The sequence below is a fragment of the Staurois parvus genome, unplaced genomic scaffold (assembly GCF_062004578.1).
Source record: "Staurois parvus isolate SC_StPar_1 unplaced genomic scaffold, SC_StPar_1.0 ptg001028l, whole genome shotgun sequence".
In the NCBI taxonomy this organism is placed as follows: Eukaryota; Metazoa; Chordata; class Amphibia; order Anura; family Ranidae; genus Staurois; species Staurois parvus.
The window spans coordinates 1,275,721-1,301,328 of record NW_028318824.1 but is presented as its reverse complement, the minus strand read 5'-3'; the positions used below and the strand labels follow the sequence as shown (position 1 = coordinate 1,301,328).

Here is a 25,608-nt window from a genome sequence, read left to right as displayed (position 1 = left end):
CCTCTATAACTGAGGTAATCCAAGCCCCTCTATAACTGAGGTAATCCAACCCCCTCTATAACTGAGGTAATCCAACCCCCTCTATAACTGAGGTAATCCAACCCCCTCTATAACTGAGGTAATCCAACCCCCTCTATAACTGAGGTAATCCAACCCCCTCTATAACTGAGGTAATCCAACCCCCTCTATAACTGAGGTAATCCAACCCCCTCTATAACTGAGGTAATCCAACACTCTCTATTACTGAGGTAATCCAACACTCTCTATTACTGAGGTAATCCAACACTCTCTATTACTGAGGTAATCCAACCCCCTCTATAACTGAGGTAATCCAACACTCTCTCACTGAGGTAATCCAACCCCCTCTATTACTGAGGTAATCCAACACTCTCTCACTGAGGTAATCCAACCCCCTCTATAACTGAGGTAATCCAACACTCTCTCACTGAGGTAATCCAACCCCCTCTATTACTGAGGTAATCCGACCCCCTCTATTACTGAGGTAACCCGACCCCCTCTCGTTACTGAGGTAACCCGACCCCCTCTCGTTACTGAGGTAACCCGACCCCCTCTCGTTACTGAGGTAACCCAACCCCCCTCTCGTTACTGAGGTAACCCAACCCCCCTCTCATTACTGACGTAACCCAACCCCCCTCATTACTGACGTAACCCAACCCCCCTCATTACTGACGTTATCCAACCCCCTCATTACTGATGTAATTCAACCCAGCCTTTTTCAACCAGGATGCCTTCTGGGGTGCCTTGGCAAAATGACTAAAATTGCTCCAAATTGCCTAGAAATTGTGCACAGGCAGCTTGCTCTGGTGGCATAAATAGAACAGAAGAAGCCAGCTGCTTTAAGGACTAAAACTCAACTCCAAGAAGAAATCTATTTATTTTTGGAAAGCCGGGTAAATATTGATGTTCTTGTACCATTCTTCCTATGCCTCTGGCAGCTTTTCAAGAAATGAGTGGAGCTGTTGTCACTGAGACATGAAGACAGAGGCAATAAATTTAATTCGTTAGATATTCTTGGGAAAAAGTGTTTTCTTGCAGTCTGTCTCTACAGGAAGTGGTGGAAATCTCCCTAACAAGTACATTGACAGTATAAACCCAACAAAAGTTGTACCCCTTACCCATCCTGTGCTAATCTAACAAAAAAAAAAGTTTTTTTATCTGCAGTTTGTCTTCAGTCTACAAAAGCTTTAGTCATTTTATATAAAAACTGCTGTACATGCTGATTTGTCCAGTGAGCAAAGCCACACTGATAAAGATAATGTTCTGTTGACAAAAAATAATTATTATTAATATTATACCTTTATGACTTTATATGCAGTGCACAAACAATAGTGGTTGTGTTTTATTAATCCTTTACTTTTCCATAAAGGGAAAACTAAACTAAGTAACGGAAGCTAGGCAGAGCACACAAGGATCTGTTCCCTGTTAAATGTAACCAAATTCATTTCTTTATTGCAGCAATATCAGGATGCCATACGGGCTTCCAAAGCTGGCAGATCAGTGAATCTGGCAGAGCTCCCAGTACCTCCAGGTAACATATTACTTGTTTTGTTCTACATGTAAATTCCATCAAAAAGCTTATTGACACAGGCTAACATTTCTTCTGATTGCAGGCCTAGTTTTTATTTTTAATCCTTTAAAGCAGTCCTAGTTGCTAAAGTAATACTGGCCGTAGACGGTTCATTTTTTTTTTTTTTTGATCAGTTAGCTAGTTGACCGAAAAAAAAAAAAAGTGAATGGATTCCCTCATCCACACAAGCTAGGTGGATGGAGGAATCCTCCCTGCGGTGCCATTGTATTCTGACAGTGGGTCTTTTCCACTGTTAGAATACTTTGATCAGTGGCTGCAGCCAATTTGCTGCAAGCTGTTAACTGACAAAAGTTTTCCAACAGTCGATGAGGAATGGCCATAGATGAATTGAAATTTGTATGGTCCTTGCCGTACCGGCTTAATTCAGTCCATCTATGGGTAGATTAAGACTTCTCTTCCCAGGAGTGCTGATTTCCTGGTTCTCTGCTGTGCTCTGTGGTTTGTTCCATCAGCTGCTGTGCCACTACAGGATACAGTGGTGACATCAGGGCTGTTTGGTTGAATCACGGTTGACATGTCAGACTTTACATGCCCGTCAGGCACCATTTTTTCTTCACTACTGCAGCGATCAGTAATACATGCAGCAGGAGAGATGAGTACTCCAAGTGTTTGCAAAGGACAAATGTACTTAAAGTTTTTATTTCAGCCGCATATGTTTACTGTTTTGCCTGGTATATTGGCGGGGTAATCCTTATGACTAGTAGGGTCAAAACAAGATATAAAATAGCTGGCCAAAATGGCACAGTTGTGGCAGGTAAACAGGAAAATGTATATATTTAAATTTTCTAATAGCATTGAAATGTTGTCTTTAATTTGACAGCCTTCCTCTTATATTGTTGCCATCTCCGCAGTAACACAGCTGATCCGGTAAATCATAGATCAATAAGAAGATAGGCTTTTTTGTATCATGGGTTGTCAAGGGGCAACTTAGATCCGTGAGAGTATAAAAAATACAGTGAGCGCTCCAATGGTCAGCAGCTGAACATTCAAGGAAAACACTTAAAAGTCCCAAAAATATATATATAAAGAAAATGCAGCGCTGTGTGATGTTACTATATTGCGGGCAAATATAAATAATAAATGAAACCAAAGCAAATGAATAAAAAAATAAATAAATCACAGTCCAGTAATGGTGCTTGCTGATTCCCAGTGCAAAAGTTAGAAATGCGCACTAACCAGAAACGTATTAATAATACGTATGTGTATATGATATCATGGAGATTCCCCTCTCTTTTCTGGTCTGGTAATGGGCAGGAGCTGGAGATAGTAGAGATAAAGCACCCTCGTGTGGCGAAATGTAGGTACAGCAGGTCACAGAAATCCTTACAGAAGTGTGTGAAGTGGAAAATTCCTCCTCTCAAAGGCTGGTGCAGGGATCAATCTGGGTCTGCAGAAGCTGAAAAGGCTCATCGCAGAAGACACAGGAAAGAACCCATAGTGTAGTAGGTTGATGAAAATGATTTTATTCAAGAAAAACAGGAGTGTTCAGAAAAAACTCACAATGGTGCCAGGTCTAATCAAATGACTGACCCTTTAAGATTAAAGATGGCCGCCGGGCCTCCACGTGGCACTGGCGGCGTAGTGTCCATGGCGTCCTGGGCTCCACCTAAAATAATTGTGTGGTTTCTGTACATTATCCCATGTAGCATATGGTAGTACATGAAAAAGTACGTTGGCATTTCTTAAAATTTTAGTGGCACTCCAACTCACCTAGGCAGTGCGCTGTATTGCCTGTATGTTAACTATTAGTGCTTTGTAGTATGCTGTGTTGGGAAAAAAATAGTGCTTGTCCAGGTTTCGTGTGTTGTGGTGGTTTGGCAGCACCAAAATGAGAGGGCTTCCTAACCCAACGCTTTTCAACTCATAAATGCTGCATGTTAAAGTTGCATGTTGGGAAAAAAAACATGATGTTTTATGCATTCTGGGGGTTTGGTAGCCACTTCACTGCAGCGCACATCAACACATGAATACTGCACATTAAATGCACATGTATTACCAAGGGCAAATTTCCACTTCAGCATTCCCTTGCAGAGTTTTTTCTTGTTTTCCAGTAAAGCAACCCATTCATTATATATTGGCTGCTCCTGAACTGTGACAGACAAAAAAATAAATTCACATTTCCCTTTTATTACATCCAGTACATTGTTTGTTGGCTGCTATTGTACAGTGTTTTAGGGTGGCTTTTGCACATCACTCTGCACATAGTTACCATTTTGGCAACTGTGAATGAACTCTTAAGAGATACTATAATAGAAAGTACAAGACATGAGCCTTCAGCCAATCTTTATTCTATTTCAAGTGGACTTCTCACCTTTTTTGGAGGGGGAGAACCATTTTATGATCTCGAACAGCTTTTTGGGTTTCAGTCTCCTTACCGTGTAGAAATACCTCCTTGGTTAAAGAATGCAATTTCCTTGTAGGGTTTCCTCCATCCCCTGGCATGGAGAGCGCGGGAGATGTGGGCAGTGTGGAGAAAGCTTTGGAAGCTGCTCAGAAGTTGGCACATGCTGGTGAGGATGATGGAGCTGAAGATGAAGAGGAGGAGGTAGGCAATTGTTGATTACTGAATCTCTAAACTATAAACTCTAGTTACCCCTTGAATACTCCCCTCTGATTTGACCCACAGAGGATTTCTTGTTTTTATTTTATTTAAACAGTCTCATCTGGTAATTAAAAATAAAGTTGCTTAAAAGAGCGACTAAAATTGCATTTTGCGCACACGTTTTTTCGCATCAAGCATTTAAACGTTTGTGGATTTCGTTGGCCAGGATAATAATTTATTCAGACCATTACAATATCTCCCTGGTTCGTTGCAGGAGTAGAAAGGCTTCAGCTGGGTCCCTGGACATCCAGCAGGCCTTCGATTGCTGCCTTAAAAAAATATTTTCTGGAGAAAAGAATTCTTGTGGTCAATAAAATTTGAAAGTGTACTTACATCTGTGTTGTTGCTTGAAACCAAAGAATGTTCAGCAACCTGTTGTCACACTTATTGCAAACCTTTGGATTGGCCACTTTCTAGGCTGTAGGGCAGCCCACAAACTTTATCGGAAATTACTGATGTGTTGTCCTACAGTGTGTGTAGTGATTTGTATCATTAAAGTGTTCTTTTTTTTTTTTTTTTTTTTTATTGCCATTCATATCAAACATGTTATACTTACCTGCTCTGTGCAGTGGTTTTGCACAGAGCAGCCCCAATCCTCCTCATCTCGGGTCCCCTGCTTCTGGCCCTTCTTTCCTGCTGAGTACCCCCAGAGCAAGTGACTTGCTATGGGGGCACCCAAGCAGGTTTGCTCCCAAGGTGTTGCTCTGTGTGTCCATTCACACATAGAGCTGTGGCTCAGACCTGCCCCCTCTCTCTCCTCATGGGCTCACTGACTGTGATTGACAGCAGCGGGAGCCAATGGCTGTACACAGAATGCATGATGGTAGGAAAACCTTGAGAATTTACAACCACTTTAATTCTCTTTCTTGAAGGTGTTCAAAGCTGTTCTGAATAAAACCTTACTTTGTGATACAATACCACTGCCTCAGAGCACATCTTCATTCCACAACCTGTAATCAGGAGTGCCTCAACCATGCTCTCCTTGGCAAAAACAGAAATTCTTGCACATCCAAAAGCATTTGCATAGATTGTCTTATGAGTGATCTGGCTCTGGTAAATGTTTATGTATTTAAACTGTGCCTTTAGCTTTTTTGTCAGGAGTTTCTCTTTAAAAGTTGCACTTATTGTGCCTGTTTACCAGAGAAACAGGCTTGTACAACATGACCATTTATGAGTAAGGCCAGTTATGTTTGTCTCAGTTAATCTACTCATTGGTTTCTTGAATCCAGTGTGGCAAGGACAACTGTTTATATGGTGCATTTAACAGTATGTCCTTCATGAATTATTTTAAATTTTTTTTTTTTTTTAAAGTAAATCACACAGATTTTACCCATGTTGCACAATTCAGCCTTGATCATGTGACAGTAAAGAGCTTTTGCACAGATTTCAGGGACTTCCTTTTACACATATTGTTGGTCACAAGAACAGTTGTGCCATATGACTGAAATTTGAGGTTGAGTCTGTCTGAATATCGTGGCTGTGAGAAAAAAACAAACTATTGCTCCCTTACTTCGGGAAGCGAGATCCACTGTAAGTTTCTGCTTTTATCAATTCTCTTATTCTTTCTACTTTTTCCAACAAATCGTTTTACATTCTTTCTTCCCTTTTTTTTGCTGTTTGCTACCATTGCCTTATCTATAGCATTCCATTCAAACAAATAACATACCAAAGAAAAAATCCAACAGGATTTTGGAAAGGAGGGGGATGATGAGATTGGCATTGCTGGGGTCTTCATCAACTGTTTTTGTTTGCTTTTTACTATGGGGATGCGAAACTTGCATTTAGCAAATCAAATGTGGGTTAGAAAGAGATCAACTGCAAGTCAAATGCAACCTGTCAAGAAATGTTGATCCCAGAAACTTCTCAAATTAATGTCAATCTTATACCATAGACACAAGCCCAAAGGTAGTCAACACAGGCCCTAAATCTGGCTCGCATCTTTGCCCCTGGTGGAGTGGTGCATCATTTTAAACCAGTTTTCTCTGAACACCACAGTGTTCAGTCTAACATGTTTATTAGAAGATTCCCATAGACTTCTGTCTGAAAATCTTCAGCCTGATTGCACAGCACAGTGGCTGGAAAGGAGCTGTACTGAGAATCTGTCAGCTTTGACAGGAGCATTGCAGGATTGAAGACATGGAGGTGATCAGGTCACAAACCTACATTTCTTACCCTCTGTACATTGCTAGCCCCCTAATATGTTTATGTGGGTTCTTTAAATGTTTTTTTAACATACAATTAAAATGTGTGCGTAAACCTAATAAAATCTTATATATGCTCTAAAATGTTAATATAATATCAAAAGATGTTCTATTTTTTTAATTTGCAGCTGTAATTTAAATACTTATTATACAGGATTTATATAGCGCCAACAGTTTGCTCAGCGCTTTACAATATAAAGGGAGAAAATATAGCAATGATATAGTTCAATACAAGAGGGTTAGGAGGGCCCTGAACTTCCTTGTGATCCTTTTATGAAGTTCCTTATTCAGGCATTTCCTGTCATAGGACAGCAATGCTTTGTCTCCTAAATGTACGTTTCATCACAAACAACGCAGAAATGCCTGAAAATTGTCATGTAGCCATCATCAGGATGCATTTAGACAGGAAATGACTGCAAAGTGGCTGCAGAAGAACAGGACTATCAATAAAAAGTGAAACAAGTATCTAATCCAGAAAAATGACAGCTGACGCATACCGTGTTTCCCCGAAAATAAGACTTCGTACTATTTTTGGGAATTGCTAAAGTATAAGACCTAGTTGTGATCGGGGTTTTTTTTTTAACCCGGAATGTGGTGAAACGCCGTTCCGCCACCTCCAGCACTGGCCCTGTGCACACCAATATCTACTGTCTCTTCTAAACACAGAAACGTGGCTTTTGTGTTTGTAAGTGACAGCACCATTCGCTCCCATGGAACCTCCCTATCTCTGTACTCACTGTGGGACAGGGAAGGAACAGATATCTGCAGGCGCAGTGTGTTTAGGGACGGGGCATCCTAATGCATGGAAGCCGATGCCCCAGGGTTGATTGCCGGCCAGTGGGGAAGAGGCGGAGCGGTGAGTAAGTGCACTTGGTGCACTGTGTAGGAAGATAGGACCCGAAACGAGAGTTACTATAGAGAGGGGCCGGCTGCTGACAGCAGTGTTTTGCAATGCTAGCTAACCATATGAGGGCAGTGGAGGGGGGGGTGTAAAGGTGAGCTGCAGTCAGGTGTTGCAGAGGTAAATTGACAAGTGAGTTGCAGAAAGGGTGCATAGGTGAGCTTTGGCTGGGGGGGTGCAGAGGTGAGCTGAGTTGCAACCCACCTCTGCACCCCCTGGCCACAGCTTGCCTCTGCACCTCCCAGCCACAGCTCACCTCTGCATCCCCTGTCTGCAACTCACCCATGCACCCTGCCTGAAACTCACCTGTCAATTCACCTCTGCAACACCTGACTGCAGCTCACAACTGTCACCAGCCAGCCCTCTCTATGGTAACACTCATCCACAACTGCCTGCAACTCACCTCTGCACCCCCTGTCCACACCTGGACATTAAAAAAATTAGACCTACCCCCAAAAATAAGACCTAGTGTGATTTTTTTGTTTTTTTTTTGTTTTTTTTTTTAGCCAAAAAAAATTTAAGACCATGTCTTATTTTCGGAGAAACACGGCAGTACTCAAACAATGTAAATGTAATTGGGGTTTATATCTAATTTACAGGTACTTTAAAAAAGTACGTTGTTTACAGTTTAAAATGAACATGCAGCATGGGAAGCTCAGAGTTCTGAGTACTCTCTCTTTTTTTTTTTTTTTTTAGGGTGAACAGCCAGCAAAGAAACCTGTCCCACAAAAGCCCATCCAGATTGTCAAACCACAGGTGTCATCAACCTTTCCACAGCAAGATGAGGCACCTCAAAAAACCAAAGTCGCTGAAACCACAGAGCCCACTGGGGACTTTCCCCCTGAAGGTATGGATAGGAATAATATACATAAGCTCTGGGGTTCTGTTGTGTTCATGGCCCCAAACAGCGGACTTTTCTAACTTTCATCCGGTCATGTGACTTTCAGTACAAGAACAGCTGGAATTCCTGGAGAACCGCAGGAGACAGTACAGGAAAGCAGCTCTCCAAGCTAAGAAAAAAAATGACCTGGTCCTTGCCAAAGAGCACATGGTAGTGGTCCGTACTATCCAAGCTTCCATCGATAAAGTCAAAAGTGGGACCCTGGTTGACATTGCCAAGGTTGGTGTCCCAACAGACTTTAACTTCACCTGTTAAAGCAGTAGTAAACTTCTGAAAAAAGAAAATTTTCCTTCTGGAAGGTAATATCACGCGATGCATCAAAGCAGAGTATGAAAGACTCACCTTGAAACAAAGCCCTCCAGCGGTGCGCTATCACAACTGACAGGGCTTCCATCTACACACAGGCTTCCTTCCAAGTTAGCGGGCTTCGGCCGCTTGAATGGCTGAACTGTAATAAATTCACTCCTGCGCATGTGCACAGGAGTTACGGCAGTGGCACAGAGCTCTGAAGGAATAGCATGAGTATGCCGTTTCTTCAGAGCGCATGCACCAGTGAATTCACCATCACGTTTGGGAGATATTAATTTTACCTACAGGTAAGCTTTATTATAAGCCTACCTGTAGGTAAAAATCACAAAGCGGAGTTTACTACAGCTTTAACATAGCTTTTTTAGAATGATTAAATTAGACATGTGTTAAGAGAAATGTGTGAACTGCTTTTGCTGATCTGCTCATGAAAATGTTATTTCCTGACTGTCCCAGGATTGAGCACTTTCTGGTGTGCAGCAAGTGTAATCAGAACTCCCAGTCTGCATGTGTTTTATGTCATTGATTAGGACTGCATTCTAACCAGAAGTGTAGCACAGAAGCCAGTGAACTGGTGTCTACAGAAGTGGATCAGAAATATCAACACTGTATTTCTCTGACAGGTTTCCTTTAACCGCCTCCCCCCCACCATATAAGGTAATGACGGGCGCAAGGCGGTTCTCTCATTTTGGGAGGACGCCATATGACGTCCTCCCACTCTAACCGCACATGCGCGGCTCCGGGGGCGTGTAGCACAGCGATCGGTGGTGCGCTGTGCCCCTCAGACACAGCGGATCACCGATCAACGGAAAGAACCGAAGATGTCGGCTTGGTCATGTGGTCAGCTGTGTCCAATCACAGCTGATCTTATGTAAATAGGGAAATGCCAGTTTTCTGACAGCTCGTGAGGAGTGGAGAGCCGATAATCGGCATTCCTCAGAGGGGACATCTACACTGATCATCAGTGCCCATCTGAGCTGCCTTTCAGTTTCACCTATCGCTGCCAATCAGTGCCACCTATCAGTGCCGCCTGTCAGTGCTGCCTATCACTGCCGCCTAACAGTGCCAGTCAGTGCCACCTAACAGTGCCAGTCAATGCCGCCTATCAGTGCTGCCTATCACTGCCATATGAGTGCTGCCTTTCAGTGCCCATCAGTGATGCCTGTCAATGCTCATCAGTGCCACCTACCAGTGCCTCCTCATCAGTGGCCATCAGTGCAGCCTATCAGGGCCCATCACCGCAGCCTCATTAGCGCACATCAGTGAAGGATAAAAATCACTTATTTACAAAAGTTTATAACAAAACTAAGGAAAAACTTTTTTTTTTCTAAATTTTCAGTTGTTTTTGGTTTGTTTAGCAAACAATAAAAAACCCAGAGGTGATTAAATACCACCAAAAGAAAGCTCTATCTGTCTCAAAAAAATGATAAAAATTTCATATGTGTACATTGTTGCATGACCGCGCAATTCCCATTCAAAGTGTGACAGTGCTGAAAGCTGAAAATTGGCCTGGACAGTATACGTGCCCTGTAGGCAAGTGGTTAAAGGTGTGCATACATTTTTATCCACTCAGAGCAGGCTGGCTCTATGGGTCTTGATTGTTTATCCCACTGTTTGAAATGGGCAAAATATAGTGGTCTTAAGCTAGCAATTGCTTAACCACTTGCAGCACAATCACGTAAATATATGTGATTGTGTTCACGTGGTTATACGGGGGCCATGGCTGCATCTGCTAGCAATAACCCCAGTATTAACTTCTTGCCGACCGCGCATAGCCGAATGACGGCTTCACCGCGGCCAGCCAGTTCTGAGTGGACGTCATATGACGTCCTCCCAGAACGCGCTCTCCTGCGCGCCCCAGAGGGCGCGCACCCGGCGATCTCCGTGATCGCTGTGTTCTACGGACACAGCTGATCACGTGATGTGGTGAAAGGCCGATCCCACCGGCCTTTTACCACGTGATCAGCGGTGTCCAATGACACGCTGATCACAGGGAAATGCAAGTGCCGGTTCTCGGCTGCACTTTCCTCACACTGTCAGATCGTGAGGAAAGTACTGCCGAGAACCGGCAGTTGTCAGAGCGGGGATCGGCACCGATCATCAGGGCACTAATGATCAGTGCCCTGATGATCGGTGCCCAGCAGTGACACCCGCAAGTTCCGCCCAGCAGTGCGCCCACTAGCCCCGCCCACCCGTTCCCAGCAGTGCCCCCACCTGTGCCCAGCAGTGCCCCCACCTGTGCCCAACAGTGCCCCCACCTGTGCCCAGCAGTGCCCCCACCTGTGCCACTCTGCAGTGCTACCTACATGTGCCCAGCAGTGCCACCTACATGTGCCCACCTGTGCCCACCCACCAGTGCAGCCCAGCAGTGCTGCCAGTCAGTGCCACCAGTCAGTGCCCAGGGGTTGTGCCAGTCAGTGCCGCCAGTCAGTGCCCAGAAGTGATGCCAGTCAGTGCCGTCTATCAGTACCCATCATCAGTGTCACCTATCAGTGCCGCCTATCAGTGCTGTCTATCAGTGCCGCCTATCCGTGCCACCTCATTAGTACTGCCTATCAGTGCCCTTTAGTGCTGCCTATCAGTGCCCATCAGTGCCGCCTATCAGTGCCCATCAGTGCCGCCTCATCAACGCAAATCAGTGAAGGAGAAAAAATACCTGTTTGAAAAATTTTATAAAAGAAACAAACTTTTTTTTTTTCAAATTTTTTGCACTTTTTTAAATTTATAGCGCAAAAAGTAAAGCGCCCAGTGGCGATTAAATACCACCAAAAGAAAGCTCTATTTGTGAGAAAAAAATGATCAAAATTTCATATGGGTACAATGTTGCATGACCGCGCAATTGTCAATCAAAGTGCGGCAGCGCTGAAAGCTGAAAATTGGCCTGGTAAGGAAGGGGGTATAAGTGCCTGGTTGGCAAGTGGTTAAAATTTTCAGCCAGGGATTGCCTACCCTTTTAAAAGTGTTCTGAGCAGCTTTTAAAGGTAGCAGGAGGGTTGCCCCTCCAGTGCCTCTCCGGTCTCTCCCGTGTGATCGGGAAGCCCGGCACTGAAGTCAGCAGTTCCACCGGCTGATCGGAGACCGAAAATTCAGATTTTTACTTGTAAACAAAAAATGTCTGAAAAGTGTCTTCTGTCTTCAAGTGGTTAATCATAATCCTAATGATGGATCTCTTTTGTTTGACCTATAGGCTGAATGAGAAAAATCTAAGAGATTCCCACATCCACTGCATATCCTTTATTGCAATTAATGAGCCATCTTTCATTGTAGGCGTATTGCAACAGATTGACATATCCTCAAATCATTAAGCAGTCTTTGCTTTTATTCCCCAGATCCCACCACCTCCAGATGAGGACAGTGACTTTGTTGTAGTAGAACATGAAGATACCAGGTCACCACAGAACTCAGATGAAGTTTACTCTCAGTTGTTGAAGCTTCTTCATGAACAGCATGAGGTATCTTGCACTGATCCTCCAAATATTCCATCATATTCTCTAATTTTATACCTAAAAATCAACTCCAGCCTACCTTTTTTTTTTCTTCAAATTGATAGAATGGAATTTGTGTGTCCCCACTCCAGAGATTCTTCTCACTTTCTGTCCTGGTCACATGGTTATGCCCTAGTGCAGTGGTCGGCAAGCCGCGGCTCGCGAGCCACATGCGGCTCTTTACACAATTTAATGCGGCTCTTCTGTGTGCCGGGCGCCCGCTCCCCTCCCTCCTCTCGGGCGCCCGGCACATTGGCTGTCAGGATGTAGGCGGGGCAGCGTGACGAACTTCTCTCCTCTCACAGTCCACCCTGAAGACCGGAACGGCGCGGGAACACGGCGAGAGGAACGCGCGGAGCAAAGGTAAGTGAATTGGCACAATATGGGGAATGAATTACTATAGGGGGAATGAATTACTATATGGGGGATGAATTACTATATGGGGGATGAATTACTATGGGGGATGAATTACTATATGGGGGATGAATTACTATGGAGGATGAATTACTATATGGGGGATGTATTTTCAGTTTTAAAAATGTGGCTCTCAAAATAAATTTCAATCGTGGTTTGGGCGAGATTTGGCTCAGTTGAAAAAAAAGGTTGCCCACCACTGCCCTAGTGCACCTTCTCACAGTGCAAATCTATGAATCAGCGAAGCCATTAAAAAAAAAAATCTACTCCCCAGTGATATATCTTATCCCTAGAGCTTCATCTATGAGCGAATCTACAAATATTGCTGTGTTTATGACAATACAAAAGAAACATTGGGGAGCAAGTTAGTAAAAATGTGAAAGACTCTAAGGAATTACTGCAGAGTATATCCTGCTATTATCTCACATTATGTACGCACGAAAAAAATTACTTTCCTTTTCCTTTAAAGTTGAACTGTGATTGGTAACTGGAAATAGTGGGATCATGATATTATTTACATTGAAGCATCATACTTCTTAAGGTTTTGTGATGGAACTACTTTGATTGAGTGGTGATAATGTATGACATATGAACTTTGAACCTTTTGAATAAGGATGTTGTAGGCTTTATATTAAATGTTATTTATGGAATACATATTAAATTATTTGCGTATATGAATCTCTCAAATGAGCAAGACCGAAACTGAAACATCTTGGGTAGTGTCTAATGATCTATACTAACATATATGATTTTATTATCACTAGAAGCCAAATTAACAAAGCTAAAACACCAGGATAAAGATCTTTATTCTTAAAGGAAAGTTGTTTTAGGCTGAGTTCAGTGAGATTCAAAATTTAATGTCACATGGATAAAATAAAAATCCTTATCCTTGCATAAATCTTTATGAATTGAACCTTATTGGATTTCATCTGTCTTCAAGGCCTGCCAAAGGTTTTTTTCAGCATATACTGTATAGTGTCTTTTGTTTCTAAATGCATTGTATGGTCAAATGTTTGTGGACACCTGACCATCACACCTACATTAGCTTGCTTGAAAAGCCATTCCAAAACCATGGGCATTCATTCAAATTGAGATGCCCCCCCCCCACCCCCTTTTTGGTTGCTTTAAGCAGCCACCACTGTTCTGAAAAAGCTCTGGAGTGTGTCTGCAGAATTTCGTGCCCATTAACCCACAATAGCATTTTCAAGGTTGAATATCGATGTTGGAGAAAGCGGCCTGGCTCAGTCAGCATTCAAGTTAGCTCTGTGCAGGCAATGCGGGTTTTGACACACCAAACTTGCCAATGCATGTTTTATTGATCTGGGGTTGTGCACAGGAGCACAAATATATGCCGGAACAAAAGAGGGTCTTCTCCAAGTTGAAACCACCAAAGATAGAAGTCTACAATTGTCTAAAATGTCTGTATTTGTAGCTTTAACAGTACCCCTCACCAGGAAAGGGTGTCCACATACATCTGACCATATAGATAGATTTGATGATCAGGTATCTACAACTTATGGCCAAATAGTGTACATAATGTAGTATTAAGGTGATAAACATTCACAGATAGTTGATATGTCTCCATTTTTCAGACCCAGAAGGTCCACCCATGGGGTTTACATCTATACAGTCCCTTTAGTATCTTTTCTATGTAAACTGGTACAAATGATAGCACAATATGGCTACTTTTATTATTTCATAAAAAATAAACACTTTTTAAGCTGTTAAGTATGTAGAAAGTATAGATTTACAGCTATGAACTAGATTCATCTTCATAGGCTTTATGGACTGGCATCATCCAGTCTTTTGTTTCCTCCTAGAAATGTTTGCGGTACTCCAAGCAATTTACTCAGATGGGAAATGTTGCAGAAACCACAAGGTGAGTAAAAAGTCTCTACATCAGTAACCAGATAGAATGTAAAGATGGCCATAGACATTAGGGAATGAAGGCACACGTGTCCTAAAGTCATGTTATTCAAAGAGAATGGTACACAGACACATTTTTTTTCTTGTCCTTTGAGAAATGTAGAGAGTCTTAAACCTTTTATTTATGCTACCGCCTACACTAGCATTGGCAAAGAAAAAAATGTAGCCCGTCCCAGGGTATAATTCTCCTACTTACCAGCAAGGCTCAATTATTGCTTTATTATTATAAAGGTAGATTTTATATATAAATACCTTGCTACAATCATTAATTAAGGTTTAGCTCTCAGTTACTGCACAGTCACAGTGACTTCAGTGGGGACATGCCAAGTTAAGGTGATCATTAAGCAAAGCTTCGTAGCCACGAGGTTCCCCTTCAGTTGCCATGGTAAGTTTTTTAGGTGGGCAGTCAGGGATGGTAAAATCATGGCTTTTACCATCCTGTTGCCACCCGTGCAATCAAGGCCTTATTCCTGTACAGAGATTGAAAATGCCCTGATAGGCTGTTTGCTAATTCTAAGCACTTGCCTTTTCTGTTTTGTTCCAAAGCTGTTCATTCCTACTGTGGATCTGTTGACTGCTGGTCCCTTGCTTTAACAGCATGACTGTTAAAACCCAGGTTTTAACATACAGGGCATCTCTTAAGTTTGATTCCTATGTTACTGAAGGCTAGGAAATACACTTCCCACAAGGTTTACCACCAGACATGGAAGGTGTACTTTGCTTGCTGTGGGTCTAAGGGCTTCCACCCCTGGAGTTTCTCCATATGACAGATCTGTTCTTTTTTGCAGTTGATCTGAGCCAACACCTGGCTGGTAGTACCATGGGTTGGATTTATCCCCTTTCCATTTAGTTTCAGAGACTGTTGGCTTTCCATTTTCTAATTAAACCCTTTGTGTAGGGGTTTTTCATGGGGCTCCCAGTCCAGTCCCCTTTGAACCTTCCACTCTCCGGTCAGACTCACAAGGTTGCATTTTTTGTGGCAATCACCTCGGCTAGGCAAGTGTCTGAGCTGACAGCTATATCCTGCAAGAAACCCTTTATGTTCTTGCACAAGGACAATGTTGTATTGAGGCCCTGGGCTTCCTTTCTTCCCAAAGTAGTCTCTGTTTTGCAACCTAACCAGATCATTGTAATTCCATCCCTTTTGTCCAGCTGCAGTTCACAAAATTGAAATTTTCTCTATTGGTTGGATGTGGTTCAGGCTGTGTAAATGTTTCAGCTGCTGCTTCTTTCATGAAGATGGATTCCCTTGTTGACATCTCAGACGGGGGCACAGCATGGGCTCCCAGGTTTCCAGTTTCACCATCTCTAGGTGGCTTGGACAAACCAAGGTTCAGGCTGTGGTCTTCAAGATTGGGCTGGCTTTCTTCACTAAGCACCTCTTCAGCTATACGGCATCAAGCCTTTGTGACATTTTATTTATGTATGTGTGTGTGTGTGTATGTGTATATATATATATATATATATATATATATATATATGTATGTGTGTGTGTGTAAATTTTATTTTTCTATTTTTAAACCATTTAAAATTCTTTTATGAGGCATGCTGATAGTAGGAGGGTTATACCTTGGGCTGTTCTACAGTTTTTTTGTTTGCCAGTATCCAGTCGTCCCTACAGGCAGCAGTATAACCTACAGGATTATAAAATTCTGTATCCCTCATTGGGCTCCAAGAAAAAAAGTTAATGGTAAGTACACAAATCCATATTTTTGTTGTATTATATTGTTATTCCCCTCTTTGATAAACTGAGAATATGTAGAAGTCTTGACAGAGCTCCTTGGGCTAAATCTTCAGCAATGTCTGATGTTGTTTGTGTTCTTGTGGCAGGTTAAAAAAAATGGCAGATGAATGCAAGAAGTATTGTGATATCCTTCACCTATCTCAAGCTCAGGGCCGTGATCCACCTCCCTATCATTTTGAAGACAAGACATTGAGAATAGTCCGGTAATCATTTTGATCAATACTGACTGTGAGGAATGTTGAGAAGCCGTTCAAGGCAGGCATAGGTCAGATCAAGCACCAGTAACTGTTTATCAGGCATAGATCAAACCTAAGACCACTAAATGTTCAGGCCAGGCACAGGTCAGAAGTATCACCAGTAACTATTCAGGTCAGCCATAAATTAGACCAAACTCCAGCAGCTATTTAGCTCAGGCATATGTCAGATCTAACACCAGTAACTGTTTGGGTCAGTCACAGAGCAGATCATAGAACAGATCTGACACCAGTAATATGTCAAATCTACAACCATTAGGTGTTCCAGTCAGGCATAGGTCAGACTCCAACACCAGTAACTGTTCAGATACAGTGTCTATGTATTTTTCTTTTTGGAAATGGTAGAATACTGAAATGAAAAGGGGGAGGTTATGTGAGTTGTTTGGACTAATTGTTGGTCTGTATATAACTGATCATGATCCTTCTTTCCCAACAGAGTATTCTCGGAGCTAAGTAGTACAGAGATGCTGCTGATTATAGTACAAGGCATTAATCTTCCAGCCCCTGCAGGTGACATTCTCCTTGTCTCTGTCCCTTTCAACACCTTCCAAAGAGTGCTCTCTTCCTCTTTAGTTGTTTTGTAATGAATTCTGGAGGAAAACATGTTTGTCTAGCAAACTGCAGATATTTCTCAGCCATATTCTTACCTGCTCTTTTGCGAGGAGAGGTGTCTGCATATTGCAGGTTGTTTTTATCAGTGTATTTTTTTTATTGTATTTATTTTTAAAGCCCCACTCCAAGGACAGAAAAAAATGACTGTTTCAGTGTCAGCACTGCAGGGGTTTGCTTATTTTTGTCTAGGGGATGAAGAATAAGGTGTGAATACTTACCTTATTCTCCACTCCTGCAGGGTCCCTCCAGTGTTGTCACTGTTCCCCCCCCAACCTCTTCTCCAAGGCCCTCCTGGCTACAGTCTCACTCTTGCCATCTCTACCTGCAAATGCCCTGCATGGCACATTATGGATGCCAAGGGACCACCTACAGACTGGAGCACCGGAGAGTGCCGGAGCTGGCCAGAGTGGGGGTAAGGCAAGTAATGCAGCCTTCTTATCTGCCTCTAGACAAAATTAAACATACCCTTGCACTGCTAGGGAGAATAGGGACCCCCGCTGCAAGAGTTTTTTTTCTTCCAACCTGAACTTGGGTTTTAAGGGTAATGTGCAGTGTTTTTTTTATATATTTTGAATATTATGGTTAGAGTTAAAAAAAAAAAAAATTACCAAAAATAGATTTTCTTCTTTTTCTGGCAAATATTAAATATTGAATATTCCTACTTTGTATGCTCATTTTATATTCAGTGGGTGCTTTTTAAGCACCTCTTCATCTGTGTCCTGCTCCCATTTCTCAACTCTTTTATAGTATGAAACTCTCAGTTTTTCTGGTTTCTGATAATAACATTAGTATATTGGTTCACTAACCAGTCATCAAAGAGAGCATCCAGTTGCATGTGGATACTTATTTTAGACCAACCCCAGAATAGGCGCGCTTTTTTCCTACACCTACTGAATAGCCTGGCTGAGTCTAGCATATCAGTTGTCTAATTTTGCTGCCATTCTTAGGGTTGTTGTCAATGGAAGTTCAGCTTGTGTTGATGACATCAGTTTGAGACACTTCTGCTTCAAATTGGTTTTGCATTCCCATAGACTTGTATGAAGATGCAAAACTGCTTGAAGTGAATAAAAGCCTGTCACCATAGTCCCTTACTACACTAGAATGGTGTCAGCTGTTATCTGACATGTCTGCCATCTCTGTATACAAATTGGCCAAATGAGTTCAGCTGAGCTTTTTTCCACATTTTATTTCAGGGCTGTCCAAAGCAGTGTTTAGGGTTTCTGTAACACAAAATATAGAAGGGAGGTGTGATTTACTAAGATTTATGTATCTGCCTCCATGCTCTGATCTGCAATTGGAACTCAGTTTGGAGTTGATCGGCCCTGTTTGTCTCACCCCATGGCTGGTGTCTCTGCTAGAGCATCCATTCACTAGTGTTGCAGTAACATCCTGGGCTCATTGAGTACTATATGACTCCAGAGAGACTCTGAACTGCTAAAGCCAGTGCTGATTGGCACTTCTCTGAACACACCCCAGAACTTCATGTCACCGAACTCAGGGGCGGACTGACCATTTGGAAACTCGGGCTCTGCCCAAGGGCCCGGGGTCAGTAGGGGGCCCCATGAGATGCCCCTGGTACCTTTTTCATAGGCTTTTTTGAGTTTGGGCAAGGACACAGGCGCCCCATGATCCCCTATTTCCTGGGGGCCCCATGAGTTGTTAGTCCGCCCCTGCCTGAACTACAGTTAGATTTTAGAGAAATGTTAATGAGTTTTTCACTTGTATTCTTAAATGAAATCTATTTTTTTCTTGTTCAGTTGCATTTTGATCTTGTAACCTGAAAGATTCAAGTGAACCTGTGCTTTGCACATGCATTGTAAAGCAACTTGTTGACTTTAATGCCACCTTCTCCTATGCTCGCCTATTTGTTGATCTCCCATGCCTTCTTTCAACAGTCGAGGAAGGAAATCCCTGTGTTCTTGTTAAGCTTACAAAGGCGCTGAAGACTCTCGCTCCCAACCCCATGTGGCAACACTGACTCAATCACAAGCACCAATGTGATCATGTGAGAGGAAAGGGAGTTGGGCAGTCCATAGATGATTTGAAAGAAAGGAAAGAAAACCGTTTGATTCCCCCATCAACAATGCCTCGCGCTGAGCCATGTTCAGCTATGTTCTGCCAGCAGGGGGGAGCACAGGGAGCCTTCCTAGCAGGCAGAACACTGATTACTCCTAGAGGCTATAGCCGCTAGCAGTAATTACATGTAGAAAATTCCTACAGGCTGGTTGTACCCAAGTCAATTGATGGATCGATTTGGGGAACAGTCAGCTTGTCCATACATGGATGGAATCTTGGATGGTCCCTGCTGAACTGACCGAATTTTGATCCATGAATAGCCTCCTTTTTTTCACATCCTCCCTGATTCACAAAAGTACCATATTTATTTTTTAGCTGCAAGTGACTGAATGTAGCACTGGGGAAAATGATGAAAAGAAACATGTTATGCAGGAGAGGGGGGCATTCAAGGCACCTTGTTGTTTTGCCCTGGATGGACAAAGCAAGATTTGCTTTAATGGCACAAACGCTCAAATGGCCCTTCAAAAGCTGCTGAATATACTGCAGAGTGTGGACTCTATCCATGGCTGTGTTGCCCCATGTGTCACCATACAACTTCATGTTTTATGTGCAGTTTCTTTTCTCAGTTATTTTTTAGTTGTAGTGTCACTTGGTATCCGATGAAAATTGCTCACTTCTATTAATCTGTTTCACAGGAATGGCACCCAATGACCTGCATGCGTTTGTGAAGTTTGATTTTCCATATCCAAGCACGGTAAGAAGTGAAGAGAAAACTGATTGTACCTGTGAAATCTCTGTCTCTGAAATTCTTCTTTGAGGGTTTCAAAGGCCAGAGACAGCTGACAAGTGTAATGTTGCTGCAGTCCTGTCTTTATATTTTAAGACTGGTGAAGCACACCATCTCATGCTCCTATTATTGTGCTGGAATGGAATTATGTTTTGAAATGCAACGTTTGAATCTATTTGAGCTTTTAAACACAGTCAATGTTTGTCTCTTGCAGGAACAGCCACAGAGAAATAAAACCTATGTAGTTAAGAACACCAACTCTCCAGGTGACATTGCTCAAGTATTTTTGTGTCTAGTGCTATTGTGGGCCAAAGTATGTGTGATGTGAGAGCTAAAGCCATCGCTAGTCAGAATATTGCTGCAGGAAGGTGATGCTATATGTCCACAAGAATAAACCCAGCTTGGAATGACACCGTGGGGAATATTTTCTAAAACTAGTGCAGCTGTGCATGGTAACCAATCAGCTTCCAGGTTTCATTGTCAAAGCTCAATTTCAGAAGTTGAAGTTAGAAGCTGATTGGTTACTATACACAGCTACCCCAGATTCTGTGTGCACCAGTTTTAGTAAATCTCCCCGTGTTTCTGTTTATGGATAATATACTACAGGGTTGATTTACTAAAGACAAATAGACAGTTGCACTCTGCAAGGGAATTTGCTCCAGAGTTTGGTAAATGAGGGGAAGCTCTACTGACTTCCATCATTCAATCATGTGCTAGCAAAAATGTGATTGTGTTTACTTTGCAAAGTGAATCTTTGCCTCATTTACTAATCTCTGTAACTAATTTCCTTGTGGTGTGCAACTACAAGTACGAAGTGAACAGTTTGCCTTTAGTAAATCAACCCCTATGTTTAATCCATACAGGGGCGGACTGACAACTCATGGGGCCCCCGGGCAATAGGGGATCATGGGGCCCCTGTGTCCTTGCCCAAACTAAAAAAAGCCTCTGAAAAAGGTACCAGGGGCATCTCATGGGGCCCCCTACTGACCCCGGACCCTCAGGGCCTGGGTCTCTAATTTTCATTCTGTTATGTTTTTGTGGACTTACAGCATCCTCTCAATACATATTTGTGGGTGGAGCCTGAAAAATTGCTAAAATCAAAATGATTCTCTCTGAAAGTGAAATTTATAAGCTTGCCTTTCATGTGTCAGTGGGTTACATTATGAAAGTAAAGAGGTGTACCAATTTGGATTTTTTTTTTAGTCAATTGCTTTTACTTTCTATAGCAGTGCTCCTCTAAATGTGCATGCAAGGGTAATCTGTTCATGTCTGTTTATAGTAAGATCATGCCATACATCTAATTACCATTTGTAGCAGATCTCTCCTCAAGAATTACAGCTACAGATCTGCTTAAATCTTATATATTAATTATATACTAGAAAATCTACATTTTCTGGGGAAATTGTGTAAAGTGTTCTTGCAAGTAACCTTTACCAAGTAATGATGAAATGTAAGCAGTGTACATAGCAAGCCTGACAGAGGGAGGAATGGATTTTAGCTTGTATTTTGCAGCTCACAGTTAGCCTCAATGACTCAGCTGCGTGTGAGTCATGTTTGGTTGCTATAGCAACTCACTCAGTCAGGAATGTCAGCAGGTCTGTTCTAAACACACTGTTTAAACTTGCCAACTTCACTGGCGATTGCCATCTTCAAACACTTGTAGTTTTAAAAGTATAAATGCTACAGCAAAGAGCCTTATATTGTGTATGTCTCTGAAAGATAAAAAATGAAGGCACAGTCGCAGTTTAAAAACGTCCCTTCACATTTCAGGTGGCTGTGAGTGAAGTTTCTCATCTGACTCTTGAGTGACCTTTGGTTGCTATAGCAACTCACTCAGTCAGGAATGTGACAAGCTCTGTTCTAAACACTGCTGCAACTTGCCAACTTCACTGGCGATTGCCATTTTCAAACACTTGTAGTTTTAAAAGTATAAATGCTACTGCGAAGAGATTGGTATTGCAAGAATCACAAGAAATTGAGCTAAATTTTGATGTATAGTATGTCTCTGAAAGATAAAAAATGAAGGCACAGTCGCAGTTTAAAAACGTCCCTTAAAATTTCAGGTGTCTAGAGTGAAGTTTCAATGAAAGTCAATGGGAGGGGTGAGTTGCAAACAAATGGTCATATTGTGAAAACTATCAGGAGTATGTCCTAGCCGTGAACATTTTTAGTGACAGCAGGGTTAGCTGAACGTTTTGATATAAGATATGTGTAGGTGGGCTTGAAAATGACAGAGTGATGGCAGTTTACAAATCATGTTCTGATTTTTCCTTCCACCCTGTAGCTGTGCTCTGCTCCCACTCTAGATGCACCATTCATTCCTATGGGAAAATTTCGCCACAAAAACCGCGATATTTCGTGAACCATTTGGCGAAACGTTCCACAAAGTAATAGCAATCCGATCGGGAACAATCCGCACATTTTGATATATTACTTGTCTTTGTAGTGTAAAAACTGTGGGAGGAGTTAGCGTGGCAAATATGGCTATAATAAGAAACGGAATAAGAATATATTTGTGAGATAACAATAAGTGCTCTCGCTATGCAAGAACACTTAATAAGTGGCTATACTGTTTAAAATCCAGTAATACACTGTCTCAATCAGCTTGGCATATGCACAGTTACTCTCTATTTTTTGGCACTGTACCTAAAATCAGAGCCACTAGAGGCTGATCTGCTGACATCCTAAAGATTTAATGCTGCTCAGGGGCTCTGGCTCTGCAAAATGGCAGCCTCCAGCAAGAAGAAACAGGAACAATTTTGGAGATAATTTACAGCACACACTAATTTCAGTAGCATAATTATTAATGTGGAGTGTATGTTCCTTGATAAAGAACATAATTTTTTTTATCAAGTTTTTCCGCTTCCACTTTAATTCCGCCCAAAACTGAAATTTTAGCTTTCTGTGGCTAAAACACATGCTGACTTTCTATCTATTATCTCTTTTAGGGTCTCTGGTGCCTGTTACCAAAATAATTTCCATGAAGTCTTCAAGGAGTATGAAGCCCATAAATGATTTATTGGCCACCAAAATAGAAATATCCATTTTGGATGGTGATGCTTTTTTTCATAAAAGGGTCCTTCTACATCATCTGCTGGGGTGCAAAATTAGAATGGCACACTGCAAAACAACAGAGTTATTGGGCCCTAAATCTGAAGAAGCCTGTAGATGTATTCTGCATTGCCAAACATACCCTTAAATAATTTGTCTGGTTTTAGTATTTTGATTTCTTTCACAACGTGTCATAAAGTGTATGTATACCCGAACAACAAACTTTTCTCATTGGCTCCCTATTAATTACTGATCTGGAAAAATATACCATTGAAAGTGTTCAGTTATATCTGTTCAAGTGCAAAATAATACTTGTTGATCCTGATAGAGATCCAGTGCTGTTTAGTGATCTGTGCCCTCTGCAGTGTTATCTCAAATAATATAATAAACCCTGCCCAGCTCCAGCTCAGTTTTCTGGTCTACAAAACATCTTACCTCTATGTAATATAATAGAGGAGAGGGGGAAATGTGTAGTCCTAAAATACTTCCTGTCCTAGGGTGGCTACCCTGCTTTGCCAAAGATACAGCTGTTACCTTGTTCTTGGATTTAGATACACTTTACTAAGTACAAGATGTACCAGTAACCCTGTACTTCTGGCAACATGTAACTACCCATCGGCAAACTGTCTATAGGAATGATTGATTCATTCAAATAAACAATACCGTTATTTCTCCCCACCACGAAAATAAAATTTGAATTGCAGTTGCCCATGGCCACTGATCAAAATCTATCTTCCTGGGATTTGATTTCAGCAGAGCAAGCACTTCTTGGTTGGCATTGGTACCTGCATTTAATGTATGTTTGCTTTTTCAACACATGGCAAAGCAACAGGTGTACTTAAACATCCTTCTGTCCAGTAGCATTTACTTACTTTGCTTTTGCACCCCCCACTACTCTGTCCACCTTCTGGAAGCAAAGTTTTGTGTAAGCTACAAGTCGCTGGAATCATAGTTGCCCAGGACTATGGACCATTGGTGTGAAAGTGCTGATTGGGAGAGTGCTGTTACAAATAGATAGTCACATGCTCCTCCATACCTGAAAATATGTAATATTTTTTTGGGCTCCCAGTTCTGAACAGAGCAGTGGGGCAGCTGCTGGGAAGGGGTGAGGTAACAAATGTGTTACTTTTCTCTGAAAGAGCAAAGTATTGGTTTGCTGGAAGAACAGGAACTCCCGGCTTGCTGCTCCAAAGCCTAATCAAAGTCAGTGGTTGTCATGAAAACAAGCCATACAAAAGGATGGCAACCACCCTAATTTATAACTAGCCTTTGCAGCAAGATGCACATGGAAGGGCATCACACATCACCAATAAACAAAAAATATCTCAGCACACTTACCAGCTAGTCTACAAAAAAACCCAAAAGACAAATTGACCTTGTCTAACAATTCATGGTAAAAACAGAAGGTTTAGTTCCAAACATTTGTAAATATATGTGAAAGCCAAAGTGCCTCGCCAAGCCTCCAGTGGTTGTCCACCTTGGATGCCCATCCTATAGTTCTTCAAGCCCACCGGTTTCAACAGAAATGGAGAAATTGAGCCACACACCAGGAGGTCCTTGCTAATTACAATGTATTGAGATATAATCAATTCTGCCCCAAACTGGCTCCTCAGTCTGACACATTTCATCCAGTAAGGGGCTTAAACATATATATGTATGTAAAAGGCAAAGGAAAAAGAAACAGCGCATTCAACTTAATGTAGTAGTTTATTGGGTAAGGTGGAGGTGGGATGTGAAGAGAAAATAACTCTCCCTATCCTTGTATAACGGTTTCACTGGTGCCACACCCCTAATGAAATAATTGAAAAGAGAACCCTAACCACAAAAGCTAATGGGGCTTTGAAAGTACCATACCGTACCAATACAAGTGAAGTGAAAACATGAAAATAGTAGATAAAATTGAACACCTTTTATTGGGTTAAAAAACCACCCATCCGTGGAAAAAATTAGTGAGACATAGACACAAAAAGGCATATAGTCAGACTGTCAGGAATGGATTCACCACTGGTGGTGGGACTCACCTGCCGTGTGGGCTGCAGTACCAGGGCTGGCCAGCGGGTGCTCTCAGCAACCAGAAGCTCATTCCTACAGTCAGCCATCAGCTGAAGCTGATTGCAGGAGGTGTATTTAAGCAGGACCAGGCCTGTGATCAGTGCCTTGGTGTATGTTTCCCATGAGCTCCTGTACCTTGTATCCTGTGTTCCTGTTCCTCTGCCTGATTTGTTGCCGACCCTGCATTGTTCCTGACCCTGCTGACCGTCTCCTGTTTAACCCCTGGCTTGCCTGACCATCCTTCTGCCTGATCCTCTGTACCGTGCTGCCCGTGAGTTACTGAACCCGGCTTGTGACCCTGACCATTTTCTGCCTGACCATTCCACTTCTCCAGCCCTGACTACGCCAGTGTTCCTGAAGCCTGCTACTTCCCTGTGTCAGTCCACACATTTCTGGTCATATCCAAATCCCTAACACAGACATAGACATGCACTCGCAGTGTGTGATCCAAAAAAACAGGATGTAATGCAAATCCACTTGTTGGCAGCCTTTCCTCAGCTCAGGCACTTCCTCATGCTGATAGCCTCTTGCCAGGAACAAGAAGTGGTCCACATTAAGATCATCATGGTGGAAGCAGGGCACCAAAATGGCGTGATGGGATGGCGTGGAAACATGTTTTGGTTGCATTCCTGCTCCTTGGATGCCCCATTGCATTACAGAAACACAGAAAGAGTTCTTACAAAGCGGTAATGTGGTGAAGGAGTGTGGATGGGTAAGTATAACTTGCTGGGGGGTTGTCTATCAGTA

The 25,608-nt window shown here is 42.3% G+C and overlaps 1 protein-coding gene across 1 annotated transcript; it reads left to right on the top strand.

Annotated features, from left to right (window-relative positions):
- The first annotated feature begins 1,345 nt into the window (after positions 1–1,345).
- On the top strand, positions 1,346–23,031 carry LOC149441075 (coiled-coil and C2 domain-containing protein 1B-like). Its single transcript, XM_089657799.1, has 11 exons — positions 1,346–1,549; positions 4,030–4,154; positions 8,010–8,160; positions 8,261–8,433; positions 11,850–11,972; positions 14,240–14,298; positions 16,176–16,292; positions 16,780–16,853; positions 19,667–19,725; positions 19,973–20,024; positions 22,707–23,031. The coding sequence occupies exons 2-11, from the start codon at positions 4,050–4,052 to the stop codon at positions 22,955–22,957; spliced, it is 1,164 nt and encodes a 387-aa protein (XP_089513925.1). The 5' UTR covers positions 1,346–1,549; positions 4,030–4,049; the 3' UTR covers positions 22,958–23,031.
- The last annotated feature ends 2,577 nt before the right edge of the window (positions 23,032–25,608 follow it).

Bases quoted from the DNA above. Each gene is read 5' to 3' on its own strand.
- LOC149441075 (XM_089657799.1), top strand. From the start codon at position 4,050: ATGGAGAGCGCGGGAGATGTGGGCAGTGTGGAGAAAGCTTTGGAAGCT. The intron at 4,155-8,009 runs GTAGGCAATTGT...TTTTTTTTTTAG, and splicing joins CTGAAGATGAAGAGGAGGAG to GGTGAACAGCCAGCAAAGAA. The intron at 16,854-19,666 runs GTGACATTCTCC...TCTGTTTCACAG, and splicing joins TAATCTTCCAGCCCCTGCAG to GAATGGCACCCAATGACCTG.